Source organism: Clinocottus analis, unplaced genomic scaffold (assembly GCF_023055335.1).
Source record: "Clinocottus analis isolate CAN_PGR_092001 unplaced genomic scaffold, fCliAna1.0.p SCAF_6, whole genome shotgun sequence".
Lineage (NCBI taxonomy): Eukaryota > Metazoa > Chordata > Actinopteri > Perciformes > Cottidae > Clinocottus > Clinocottus analis.
The window spans coordinates 8991453-9005926 of NW_027176218.1; the positions used below are offsets into that span (position 1 = coordinate 8991453).

Consider the following 14474-nt stretch of genomic DNA (forward strand, 5'->3'; position numbering starts at 1 on the left):
CAGAATGGGTCCTGCCAGTGTCACAACATTTTATTATTATATTGTTATGGATGTGTTAATATATACTTTTTTAAATGTATTTTGTTATTTTTAAAGCTCCATATATTGTTCAATTGGTTTACATTTTGGAGAGTAAATATGGCTCTAAAATATAGTGTAATACAAGTATAAAGTGGAATAATACAAGTTAAAACAACAATATTAAACATGTGCACTATGTGACTACAATAGAAACTAAAATAATAGGTAATAAGCAAAATAACTTTGCAACCATGGATAAATGCAGTGAGGTAAAGAGCAATGGCCGAGTTGTTTGGATGCCTATTCTCAATGTCCTGGTTAGATTTTGGCCTGGGACTATTTTTTTGCATATGCCATTGCCTTCTTTCTCTCCGCACATTTCCTGTATTTACCTCTACTATCAATAAGGGGACGACAACAACGACATGAAAAACCTTTGACATTTTCATCCAAATTATGTAGTAAATTAAAAGTGGATGCGGTAAAATACAAGACAGTTTTATTAGAGCATGTAAAATGAAATTAGTTTTTTATCTTTCACTCTTTCTTGGAGGTACAGTGTGCTGATCAATAAATCACTCTAGTCCACAGCAGTTGTATCATCTACAATCTGTGATCTTGACTTGTGCTTAACTTAGTCATTCACATTGTGACTTACACAATAACATGGAGGTCTATAACAGAACAAAGATTAGCTTGTTTGAGTATTTCCTTCTGGGCTCAGTTCACTGTGAAGCTGTAGAAAGCTGCTCGACAGGCTTCAGGCTGATTGATGGTTGTATATGTGAACATGCTCAGACATGATGAATGTTCACCTCGACATGTATGACTCGACTTATGCTAGAATATACAACCTTTTTCCCCCATTGAAACAACAGTGAAACCCGACAGCAATCTAGCTGTGCAACTTGTGTTATTTTTAATGTTATTATGTTGTCACATTACATTTTGGCTTCCTTGTTTGTGAGGATGCTTGTTGAACCCCCAGATTTAAAGGTGATGTGCTGAAGTTTTAGTGAAATTACATTTTACAAACCTCAACTGACGTGTGACCTTTAACAGATGCACATCCCACTCGTATGTTGCCTGAAGACTGATTCTTTTGCCCGGAAACTTGTCTTAATCTGCCTCCTTTTATATGAATCTGTTTACCTCACAGCTGCAGTAGATAACATATATTTTTTATAAGTGGTTATTATATATAGAATGTTACGCCTGTAACATTGGATCTTTTCAAGCACAGAAACAGTGATAACATTTGACCCTAAACCTCTCAACGCCCCCAGAGGAGCGCATAGTGACTCACAAAGAAGTTTAAAACTGACAGAGTGTTGTTGAGATGATGTTGAAATTCTATGGCATGGTCCTGTGGCAATACTTGGTCATACATGGAACATAACGGTAAAAGTATTGCATAAACAGGGGCTGGGTCGGTCGATAATAGGCTTTTACCTTATATGATGTGAACATTTTAGAAAAAAGAAACTTTGTAAACATTCAGAATGAAACTGATCACACTTTCAGAGACAGGGCCACTCAGCTGCTGATAGGGAAAAGCAGCTGTGTGTCTTTCCCGTTATCTTTGGGGAATGCTGAGATCTCAGTCTAATCAGAGACAGTATGACATGAACTCTTTCTGGTTAGGGTCTCTCCCCCTTAACTTATTGCTCACCGGTGAGCAGGGACCAACAGAAAACATGATTCACAACGACCGTCTCGGCCATGGGGGAATGAGTTAGCAATTGGTTTTGTGACAATTTTAAAACCAAGGCTGGGAAACATTTCATCTTAGTACAGTTTTGTTAAAGGATCTGTAGATCTTCCGAAACATTTCCATTTGTTCACACATTTGCTCCTGCCTTGTCAGCCATGATCCAAAACCAGGTCAGAAAACACAAAAGATCGACTGCTGACGCAACTTATCTCCCATTACTACAGTAATCAAACAGTCTGTGGGTAAAACATCTCCCTTTGCAAACCAACGCACTCATGTGCGCACAAACCACAGCTTACTTTCCGTTTCTCTTCAGGAAGCTCCAGCTTGGTTCAGACGTCTCTCTCATGCAAATGAGCTGCCTGAACTCTGCTGTCTGGTTGCCAAGCAGCATCGCTTTCCAAGCCAACGGAAAAATAGATGTGTAATAGTAAATGTCATCTGTCTATATCTCCCATGCACTGTCGGTTCACTCCCTCAAAACACCTTCAGCTACAGACGGTTCAAAAGTTGAGAGAAGCGTTTGAATGTTCGCTGAAATGACAGCAGGTTCAAACCACACACGCTCAGGAAAAGGTATGTACTCCAGCTCAACTAAAGAAAATAACTCAGAGCGGAGTTTTGGAGATTTACATTTAGCTGAAAATAAATTTGTAATTGTTTTTTTTTTTAGGGAATGAAAGACATCGCTGCGTGCTGTACAGACATCAGAAACCCAGATCAGAGAGGATCTGCCACTTTTCAGGGTCACGGACAAAAGACCAGAGACATACAACATCCCCCTGCCTCAGGACCTGTCTGACATTTTGCTTCAAGGTGAGTACTTTAACTAGAACTGGTCCCCTCCTGCTTTAGTCAATAACTTATTAACCACATAATCTCCATGCAAAGTAGAAGTTTGCGTAACATCAATGTGACATCACAGTAGAGGAGGTCCGGTGAACATGAGTCTTCTATATGAAAAGGAAAAACAGACATATTTGTATGTCGAGGGAAAATAGACTTTGGACATTGTGAATTCTGAATAGTTTTGATTATGTTAAATTAAATAATGAAATATTGTTACTAAAAAATACAACATAGTATGTTAACATTTAAAATGAAGTACACACACGACTGAACATGTTAATTCCGGGCAAGGCTGAAAATAGTGAGCTATGATTTTAGGTCGACGCCTCCTGGAAAATAAACAAATTAGTCGGTTAAAACGCACTCATACTGTATGTGTTTTCAAAATGAATGGTGGTTGTCTTCATCGACTCTCTGTGTGGCTTTAATAAGGACCAGGCAAGGATGGAGCAAAGGGAACCAGCAGCTGAGTCTCATGTTGAAGGGACTGAAGGAAGACTCAGGGAACTGGCTTCCAAGTGGTTCATAGAGACTCAAGTGCCACTCATCGTTCACAACGGCTTCTTCCCCACGTGGTTCCTGGGCTTCATCACCAGAAAGTAAGTATTCATTGAGGAAACATTTCATTAAATTGTTGTGGTTAAGGTTTAGAATATACTCGATATTAGAATCATTGTTTTGTGAAAACAAAGAAACTCATTTTTCCAAAGGGCTATTATGTCATATTTATATAGAGAATACACTATTATATCTTACCAATATATAACTACTATAAAACTCTATCACAGAGTAGTAACCAATGACCTGCTGCATTCTTTATATACAAGGTGTTTTATATTTGTGAAGAAAATAATTGGAGGTTATTAGCATGTACATCAGGTGCAGTGACATTTTAGTAGAGCAGACATTGAAGATCTGTCCTCTGGCAGACATACAGTAGACAACCACAGAAGCGGTACATTGATAGATGACATGTTGTGCGCAAATGACCTGAAACCAAATGGATTTTCCTCTGATGCTATGTAATTTCCAAGGGGAATTACATAATCTGTCTTACGCTGCTCTAAATCCGCCGCTTTGTTCCTGTAAACTCAAAGCCAAAATGGGCTTTTGGGAAACCCTTTTCAGTTTGTGTTTTAAAGTTGTTTGTGGTCTATCTACAGGGAGGCAGAAGAAATACTCAGAGAAAAGGAGCTGGGCTGTTACCTGATCCGTCTCAGTGAAAAGGCCATCGGATACATACTGTCTTATAAGTGAGTATCGGTTTGCTCTAAACAACCTCGGATTCTGTTTTACAGTGAGCTTATTTCAATAATAATGTTTTGGAATACAATGTTGTGCCAAACATTTCCTGTGGTTTAAATGCATTACATTTATTATTATTTATTATGCATACTATTCATGGGTTTTTGCATGTGTATATTCACAAATTATAACAGCTCTACAAATTTTAATTATTATTATTTATTTAAAAAAGTTCCTGAATGAAACATTATCCTATCTTATTTTCTTCTGTTTTTTTTAAATCACAGATCTTATTTCAGTGATTTTAATCAAAGTCCCATTTAAATAGTTTTGTTTTAAAAATCTAATTCATTTTTATTCCCTGTTGCAGAGGCAGGGATCGGTGTCGACATTTCGTGATAAACCAAAATGAATCAGGGCAGTTTTTAGTGTGTGGAGAAGCTGAGGGACACAACTCAGTCTCTGCTCTCATAGAATACTACAAGTCAAGCCCCATTCAGCCGTTTGGAGAGTACCTGGCATCTCCGTGTTTTGAGGTGAGACGAAACCCCCTGAGTCATTTTCTTTAAGTAACACATTAATCGAGAATGAAGGTCTAACTGGTGTTTTGTTCTTGCAGGCACTGGACCAAGAGCTGTATGATATCATTGACGTTAGCCCTAAAGAAAAGCCTGTCGCCACTGTCCGAGCTGTGAAGAACACCCAAAAACCAGAGATTAACTTGGCCTCAGAGCAGCCGCCTGCCCGGCCACCAAAGAGCAACAGGACAATGGAGGCAAGTAGTCCGTGAAATGCAAGAAGATTATTCTGATGTATGACACAGACCTTTTTGCTGCCCTCCCAAGCTGACTTCATTAAGAACCTTGCTTGTTTTGTATAACAGGAAGTACCACCTTTGCCTCGAAGGAGCAGGGCCCTTACGAGTGACCCCCTGAACGACCCGGACAAGGTTTTGTATGCTCAGATCCGGAAGCAATCCCCCAGGGAGATCCCGAGATTTCAACACATTTGCCAAGACGATTTCCCCGGAGATAATGCTGGAAGAGCTGAGAGATCCACAACCCCGGATCAGAGCAGGTTAAGTCCTCCATCCGGAGCCCAGTCCGTTCACTCTAGCAAGAGCAGGTCTCTCCCGCTTCAGGACAAAATCTCTGATGGAGTGCAGTCTTACAGGCTGAATGCACAACCCCACACTCCTCCGAGACTTTCCCCGAAACCCGTCAGACAAACCACTTGCTTTGGCTCACTGACGGAGAGGACAGACTCGAGCAGCAAAGCAAGCGGCAGCCACAGCCCAGAACGCACGAGTGACAGTGCTGTCTATCACCTGGCTGGCAGGCCCGGTAGTCCACGCACTACATCCTCTGGGACCACATACGCCGAGGTCCCCACTGAAGCCATCGTTGGCGGATTCCCTGGTGACAACACGTATGAGCTCATTTCTGGCCACGAGGACGCACTTGAGCCCGACAGCAACACTTATGAGTCTGTGAAGGACATCAGACCCAAACACAAGCACTCGTACTGTGGGATCAAGGTTAGTAGTGTTGTCAAAAGCTTTAATTTAAACACTTGAAAAGGATGCATTTAATCCTATTTTATTTATTTATTAACTCTTTTTTACCTCCTGCAGAATGATAAATGGAAATGGCTGTTCCCTGAGGTCAAGAGGAAATTGTGAAGATGTTCCAAGCAATTAATACAAATATTCACTAGTTTTACTGTGACACTACAGTGGACCAGCTTATTTTCAACGTTGGCTTGTTCATAGCTATGCAAATGACATGTTCTGTATTTTTATTTTTCAAATGTATTTATTTAAAAAACGTATGCTGTATTTAGATTTTCTTTTCAATATTTAAATAAATGACAGATTCAAAAAGGAACTGTTTTTTACTCTTCTTCAGAAAAAAAAAGGTGTACTGTGTTGACGGTTGATCTTTAGAGACATTTTGCCTACAGGCTGTTACCATCAATGCTGCACTTCATTCACAGGAAACTTTATTTGCATACAGATTTTTAAAAGGCTGCATACAGCTATAATGAGGAAGTCTTTCAGATATGTTGAAATGAAGTTTATTGTCTTCTATCATGTACTGCTCTATTACTCTCTAATTAAAGTTTTAGTGTAATGCACTGAAATGGCAGTATAACCTTTCTGTGAACTTGAATGCTTTTGGTTATAGTTTTAAAAGTGATTACGGAAACAGATACAGTACTTCTTTATGTAATTGGTTGGCAGGTGTATGGAAATACATGTTTCCACTGAAAGCAAACCAGGATATTATAACTCACTAAAATATCTAATTATAAGTAATTTGGCTTATAGGATCAACAATATTTTGACATTTCAGTCACGGTCTCTTTTCACAACTTAAAGATGATACTGTCACTGGAAAAGAAAATGTGTGTTAATTCTTAAAACAAAGAAACACAACTCCTGATTGTGTATCAGTGGGTTTCTGCACCTGTGAATAATAACACAATGCAGTTGGTTCTGTAGATGCAAAATAAGAGAAAACATATCCTAATTTTACAACCATAGAAACCCAGTTGTGTGGCGCTGTGGTGTGGATAGAGAACGTTACGATATAAGAAGAAGAAGAATTGTTCTAACCCCTACAATACCTTTATTTATAACCATTTAGATGTAGGGTTTAGTGTCAGAAATATAGCTTCGCAAAAAAAGGAAGTTCACAAAATGTATAAAAAACAAAACATGTATAATGAATATGAATAGCAAAATAAAAACTTGATATGAATACTGATGAAGAATATGAAACATATGTTTGATAACAAATGTGTTTTCAAACATATTGTCAGTCACTCATATTAATACACCAGCTTTAACATAACTGTAACTCTTTAACATAATTGTCAATCCATTACATATTAAATACTGCTAAATAGCGAAGGGGTTCAAATTTTACAAAATAGAAATAATAGGATATTTTGATACACACCTAAATTTCTCTATTGGCCATCGAGCAGTTTGTCATAGCTCCACTGTGGTCCCGCTGTGAAAGCATAAAGCACCATCTTTAATCCCATCAAATTAGAACAGACAAGGTCCTGTGGAGTGAAAACAGTGAGTTTTGGCCACGCTCCACCACAGAAACTTACTGAAACTTGTTTCTAGTAATGGCTGCTTTACAGCTCCAGTATCACAGTGCACCAGAAGCTTCTCTGCTCGAATCATAATTAACCAGATGTTCTCTGTGAGACCAGTAATTAATGAAGCTACACAATCAGCACTGCATTGCTCTGAATATTTGGTGCTGCCCTCATAAAGAGGCCTGGAGATAAAGGAAGAATTAACTGGCTGCTCTGATGACTGCACACTGTTTAACTGACTTCAACACCCGACCCTTTCAGGCACATTAAGACACTCAGTATCATCTTTTCCTAATTTTTCATAGCTGTTTTAGTGAAAAGAATCATACCATCCACCACCCTGTCTGTTTCATACACATGAAATATATTATATATGTTTTGCCCGCTGTCACACACAATATCCAGCCAAAACTGCCATGACAGTTCTAGTAAAGTCAACCACATTGTAGTTGTTTCGCTAATATAACTGACACAGGAGAGACTATTGCCTCACAGCCCACTTGAGATGTCGCAGCCAGTGTCTCAATTTAAATGTTGTAATGGTTCTGTATTTGTCAGACTCAGATGCAATTAACCAGGATCCACAGTTTGACTAGCTGAAAACATCATATAGTTATCTGTGTTACTGACTGTACTCCATCTGTATGTGATGCAAATCTGTACCCTACTGCCAAGGGACTAGAATGAATCAAATAACAACGCCATTTCCTGCAGCTTGAGATTAACTGTGTGTGCAGGATGTAATGAGCTTGCGAGTGCTGAGGCAGCTCACTTCTAATGATCACATCCTGCTTTACAAGTTATTACTGCTCATATGATGGGCTATGCAGAGATGCAGTCAAGTCTTGGTCTTTGCTGTGCACGCTCCTTATCGTCATCGATGGGTGGGTTTAGGTAAATTGGTTATATGGACATTACTGAACTGAATTAACATTGCAGGTCAGGTTATTCAATTGAAATGATTCATTTTTGGTTAACAACAACAAGGATAATTTCATGCTTTCTCTTTGACAACAAATAACATCACAAATCATTCACCAAAAGAAATTCAAGACAGAAAAACACATTTATTCTAAGTAAGACTAATACCTGAAGTCACATTAAATACTGTAACATGTTTATCCAAAAGATGGCTGTATTTAATGATAATGGCTGAGGCAGACAAAAGCTATCAACATTTGTTCAGACAACAGAGCCCTTCATTTCACTGGAGAATAGTAAGATATGATTGTCGTCATCATCAGTTCCACAAGCAAAGAAAAACAATCCAAAATGTTCTGAGCAATACACTGCATTTCTAAATAGTGCATAGCTCGTATAAAATAGCTGTATGCCCTTAATGCCAATACTGTGCTTTCATTCACTTCAAGCCTCATGAATACAACATATCTAGTGTGTAGGAAGACTTCACTTGGGGTAACGCATGTGCAATATACTGTAGGTAGATGAGCTTTTTCTGCATCAATCCAGAGTCTGGCTCTGTTCACACGTGTTTCATTGACCATGATTCAACCTTAAAATGTGGAAGGAATTGTCTTTCTCCAAGAGGTCAATCCAGGTCGAGCCCTTTCCTAGGTGGTAAAAGGAAAATACATTTTCATCGAGTAAAGAAATAACACGTCCTTGGAATACAGCTGTATCCAGTGTTTTTGCTTTGGGAGGTCAGATTTGTTTTGACGTTGGGATTGGAAGACAGGCACTGTGCTGTGGCCTTGACAGGGTGCAGGTAGTCCTGAGGTTCACCATGCTGTCGACCTTGGAAAACTTCCACAGAGCCCTCTCAGATTCGTATATGAAAGGTACTGAAGTGACAAAAGAGACAATATGACAGACTAGTTTTAGTCATTGTGCATGTTAAGAGACTGACTTACTGTAGAGGTGGGAATAAACACACATGAATCCAGAATAGATGTGTTCGTCATTCAAGTGCCGACAGACGGTCCACAGGCCATTAAAATAAGTAAATGTACATAGTGGTGGCTCAGGATTCAATTGATTGTTAGGCTGATAGTTAAATTAGGAAAATGATCACCAACCATCCATGAAAACTATAAGTGAGTATACTGCGAGTGAATGCATGAATCACCTGATTTTAAAGGCCCAATGCTTGTCATATAGAATGAGGTGTATACAACGTGTTAACAAATTCATCAATCATTTAATCACCTTAAAAAGTCCGGAGCCCTCGTAATCATATTTTCAAAGTCAGCATAAGAGAGTTTGTTGTCTCCGTCTAAATCTGCCTCCTCGATGGCTTTCTCACACACGAGCTGCACCTCTTCAGGAGTCAACTCCTCCTTCGTCAGCCTATTCAGAGTCTTTTCCAGGTCCTCTTTGCACAGGTAATTATCCACATTGAAATCTGTGGGCAACAGAGATGTATAACAAAATAACGAACACATTTTTCTTTCTGAAATTTAAATAATGATAACAGATTTTTTTCTAAATTCATCATTACCGTATATTTTGAAGGCATATATTGCCTTGAGCTCTCTAGGAGCCATTTCACTGAGGACTGAAAACATGTCCACAAATTCATTGAAGCTGAGATTCCCCATACCATCCTCTGAGAAAGACTCTACAATCCGGCTGCAGAAGGGGTTTTCCTACGGATGAAGGCGATGACAACATTTACATAGATGTTTAGTACAAAGGATGCCACTCTCTTTGTTGTAAATTAAAGATTCACTGCAATGTAAATACCAGGTGGTTTGGATAAGAAAAACAGATATCTTAAAAACACCCTAAAGGAACTATCAGTGACATGCTTTTACCGACTGTTTCACACATGATTCGCAGAAGTATAAACTGAAAGGTGTTTTCTGCTGATCACAGAGTTTATCTGAAAAGGGCTAACAGTCGCTCTGTGCATGAACGGTGAAGCCAATATTTTCACCTTTGTTTCTCAACCATAAGTTGCTACTAAATATTTTATATCCCACGTAAGTAGTATATTTGACACAATAAATTCACACTAAAGAGACTTGGAATCTCACTAACTTGAATCTAATATAAACACAGCTGTTTTCCAGAAGACCATTGGCATGTTTGAGCATAATACAAGACCAGCAAAAGAAGCCATTTGTATAAACAGCCATCAGCTTTCTCGGGCAACGCCATTTATTAACGGCATATCCTGATACATGTCAGTGCCTGTGACATCCAGCCATTTCATTATCATCTCAGCTCATTAAAACTCAGCCAGATATGAATGTATTTATGGTTATGAAGCTAGAGAGCACTTTGGGTGATTGTGTATCGTCTAGGTCTCCTCAACCCTGCCTTGAGTGGTCACCATTTTCCTCCCCACCATCCTTTTAGACCATGCAATCATGTCACTGTTCTACAGGCACTCCGTGCTGAGACCTTGGTGGAAAAGGACTCCATATGTAACTGTGTGGTATTTGTGTCTGGTGCGCAGGATAAAATGGAGGTAAATGCGTCTGCAATGTGACACAACATGCAAAATCCAGGATTCCTGGATGCTCTTTTCAAATGGCAGGTGCTTTAAAATAGGGGGGGGGGGGTGCGTCAGTCCGAATAGAAAGGCTGAGCGTTTCATGGCACATTAACTTTCATGAGCTCACAGAGTGGTGTCATACAATCAGATCAGTGATGACGATGGTGAGAAATCAATTCTGTCTGCTGAAAGAGAGTGCGTATTGATTAGATGTCTGCCCACATAAGTTGTGGGTGCCACATTGGTTTTAGTGTCCTTATAGCACAATCCAAAATAAGAAAACACAACACAGGTACACAGGCTGGTGAAAAGCAAAGTGTGGCTGATCCATTAGGAAAAAGGACTTACTGAGGTATATGATAAAGACAGATTTTTACCTTTAACTCTGGCATGTTGACTATTAAGGCTAAAGGCACTTTACAATCTGGATCCTTGGTGTAGTCCATCGGTACAAGATGTGGAGCCAACTCATGGTATCTGCCGTGTAACCTAGAATACAACAACAAAAAAACATTTTAAAGAATAATGCTTCTTGTTTAATGGCATTTGGAAACAACAATATACAGGTTTTAAAAAAAAAACAAGCTTTAAGTTAACTCAAGATATACTTTCATGTGAGATAAATTGTACAGGCTATTTATGTATGTCTACAGAATTTTAAAGGACAGCTAATTTGGTAAGATAATGTAGTAAGCCTCCCATTCTCTCTCTTGCCCCTGTCTTCTTGTGCTTTGAAAACCTTGGATTTTATGTCATTCATTATTGAAAACAATATCTGAAGCTATGTGAATGATAAAAGACACAACGTCCGGAGAGTGTGTGCTTATCTACACTCTGGCCTTTGACTAATCCTGTCATGGGGTACCAGCGTTGCCTGAGCACAGCCATCTATCAGCAGGAACACTGGTCTTAGAGGACAAACTAGCTCCAATTAAATTAGATAAACCTGTCAAAAATGATGGAGCTTCATTGGTACACTGAATAAATGAGCAGGTAAACCTGCAGTTGTTATGTACCATGACCGGAAAAAATGTTTGGATCAAACAGCTTCTGTAAAGTTGGCCTCATAATGTTAGGTTTCATTTCGAAAACGATTACACAAGAATGTTTTAGTGATATGACAAGACTGAGGGGTTCAAATCCTGATGACATCACCGTTGCAGCTGGAGAGAGAAATAAGAAGTGTTTTATGAAGGCCATAAAGTGTAGGACCCAATCACGCCCTCTGCTGATTATCAATTTTGTTTCCAGTTCAATGATGTCCTTGGAATCAATGTCAGGCCAATTTCACTAATGAGGAACAAGTACATGCATATTATTTGTTGGAAAAGGCAGAGTAAAAGTACAAAGAAATATTGTATGTAAAAAAATAGATTTACTGTGGTTTTAATCGTGATTCATTCACCTCTGGTTTGAATAAATGTAGGATCAAACAAGCATGTTTCTGTTGAAATCGGTTTTGTACTAATTTGAGTCCTTCATTAGTCCTTGATAGATTTTGTAATTTTAGAAGCCAGTAATTAATGCTCCTCAGGAGACACATGACTTTAATGTGTTATTGTTCCAGATATCATTTAAAAAACAATCTTTAGTGTACAAATCAGAACCCAAATTCCTGTGGCAAATCTCATCCTTTTATAATGTTGCACTACAACATTCTTGAGTATCAGCTTTTAATTTATTTAAGTAGTGATGTGTCTTCCAACATCTCGAACCACTGAAAAAGATCCTGAAACACGAGCATCATCGGCTAATTCCATTAAAAAGAAAAGCAAGCGTTTTGTTTAATGTATGCCTGTCATCAAGGGGGTGAGTGACCGCTAGAGAGAAATTATGAGGCCTGATGAGTCTTGATACCTTCTCCCAATCACTAAGAGTAGATAGATATTTATTTCATTTTTGTAAGTGTTGAGGTTGCACATGTCGAAAGAGGTAGAAATGTGACACTGAAAACAACACCACAGTCAAAAGGTCAACATGACTTCCAAAGGTTTAGGTAACATACTGATGCTACAGGACAGAAGCTTCTAGATCTTCTTTGGCAAACACTTTAAGATTAGGATTTAAGCAATCTCCATGAACAATGAATGGATGTTCTGTGACATTACAATGTGCAATGTTTGGATTGGCTGTTATGCTGCAGACTGTTTATGTTTGCTGAGACGTTAAGTTGATGGGGAGCAAAAAGAAGATAATTAATGGGTTGTTAAGAAGATCATTTGGGATGTCTGTCCGTACAAGGAAAATGTAGTAGCCACTGAGATGGAAATACATAAATGATATGTTAAACACCAATATTGTGGTTAGAACATGTGGATTATAACCTAGGTACAGTCCATGTGCTGCTTAAATAAAAATATAAATAAATACAAAAATAACAGTACATCTGTGTATGCATCAGAATCAGAGTTGATGAAAAAAAATCTTACCGAAGAATTTCTTTGCGGGTGAAAAACGTACAGTCCTGCAATGAGAGGAAAAACAAAATATTAAAACACAAATATGATAATTAGGGACTTTTGATTAAAAAAACTGTATGGCAAATTATGTATGATTCAATAGACATGCACATATTTTATGAAACACTCTCAATGACACATCTGTGAGTCATGAACATTTGACAACAGGATTTTTCTGAAGTCACAACTCCAGTGAACACTAGTCGACGTATCTGGTATCTCGTAAATGATGACGTAAGTGAGTGTTATCACCTGCCACCTGCAATAGGAACGATGTGGCAAGAGGAACATTATCTGCTATTGTCTCACATGCACTATGTTGGCACACACGTCATCCAACAGCTATACGGGAGGCACTGGACTTTATATTTTCCCTTGTATTCACTCTGTCTAAGCTGAGAAGCAGAGTGAAGTCAGCTGAGCATGAGACACTCAAAACAGTCCTACTGAAGAAATCTGGGTTAATGATAACTGTATACAAGCAATATCTATTCATCATAACCTAGTCTCCATTGTGTAGGACTATTAAGTCGGTGGGTGGTGAACTACGAAACAAACAACTTCACTCACGTAGGCTTAAACCTTAAATATCTGATGCGAGAAAAATGATTAAACAGAAACTATAAATGATATACACTAATGCAAGCAGAAAGCCAGGGTTAATACGTTTTTTGAAGAGCAGCAGGAGTAACCAGAGAGGCTCTTGAGAACCAAACTGTCTCCTGAGAGTAGAGTTTCAAAGCATGTCACACCGGTTTGGTATCAATTATTAAGTCTACACCTTATCACATGTTAACTGTGCACACAAAGATGTGTTTCTTCCCAGGAAAACCTGGATTGTTGTTGCAAGGAACAAAGGGCCAGATCTTCTCAGATAGTGGCTCAACATTTCAGCAGTTTGCAGTGAAATCAAAACCTTCTGTTCACACCCAGGATTGCATACATATTTAAACAGAGTCATAACTGACCATGCTTTAGTGGGAAACGTATTATTGCCTATCATTATTTGAGGGGATCAGAGCCATCTGGTAATGATCCATATTGAACTCATCTATGAGCCTTTTTCTCAATCTCACAAAATGTTCAGTAACTTTTGCTTACTCAGTAAAATCAAGACATGGCATGGATAATATCAGGGGGAAAGATAAATAGTGATATATAATAATAAAGTAATGGAATAGTAATAAAAAGTAGTGGCACATTCATGTAATTAAGTACTTAAACAGTGACACCAAATAAGAGCATTACAACGCTGCATAAGCATCGGTCTTGTCTTATTTTATGCTTTAACATGTTTTTTTATGCAGGTGGACTTACCTGGTAGGCATCAAGTTGCTCGTCGGTAAATATTGTTTGCTTATTACCCATCTTAATCAGGTAATTTGTTGCTCGTAAACACTTACAACACTGAACGTCCGGAGCCTTTTCTCAATGGGAGGCATTTAGGGGGTCCGTGGCAAAGACAAAGTCTCCGCACAGGATGAGTTGACGACGTCTTAAGACAGGTTGTTTCTGTTGTCCTTACAGGAGATGTCCGCCATGCTTGTAAAACGTGGATATGCATAAAATACATGAAGAGGAAAAGAAAAGTAGAAAACCAGTGTCCAGTGTC

The 14474-nt window shown here is 38.7% G+C and overlaps 2 protein-coding genes across 3 annotated transcripts; one reads left to right on the forward strand and one right to left on the reverse strand.

The window, feature by feature from the left end:
• The first annotated feature begins 2169 nt into the window (after positions 1–2169).
• LOC137803734 (SH2 domain-containing protein 7-like) lies at positions 2170–5510 on the forward strand. The gene is given in 8 exon segments (XM_068602451.1): positions 2170–2311; positions 2409–2551; positions 3017–3183; positions 3748–3837; positions 4200–4365; positions 4449–4604; positions 4713–5366; positions 5463–5510. Coding segments are annotated over 8 exon segments (1566 nt in total).
• Positions 5511–8121: 2611 nt separating this feature from the next.
• Positions 8122–14459, reverse strand: cib2 (calcium and integrin binding family member 2). Of its 2 annotated transcripts, XM_068603529.1 has the most exons (6): positions 14180–14459; positions 12833–12867; positions 10781–10892; positions 9402–9549; positions 9110–9305; positions 8122–8745 (listed from the first exon to the last, which is right to left on the reverse strand). In XM_068603529.1, the coding sequence occupies exons 1-6, from the start codon at positions 14228–14230 to the stop codon at positions 8724–8726; spliced, it is 564 nt and encodes a 187-aa protein (XP_068459630.1). In that variant the 5' UTR covers positions 14231–14459; the 3' UTR covers positions 8122–8723. The 2 variants fall into 2 exon arrangements, with proteins under 2 accessions (XP_068459630.1, XP_068459631.1); XM_068603530.1 differs by lacking the exons at positions 10781–10892; positions 12833–12867.
• Positions 14460–14474: the final 15 nt, after the last annotated feature.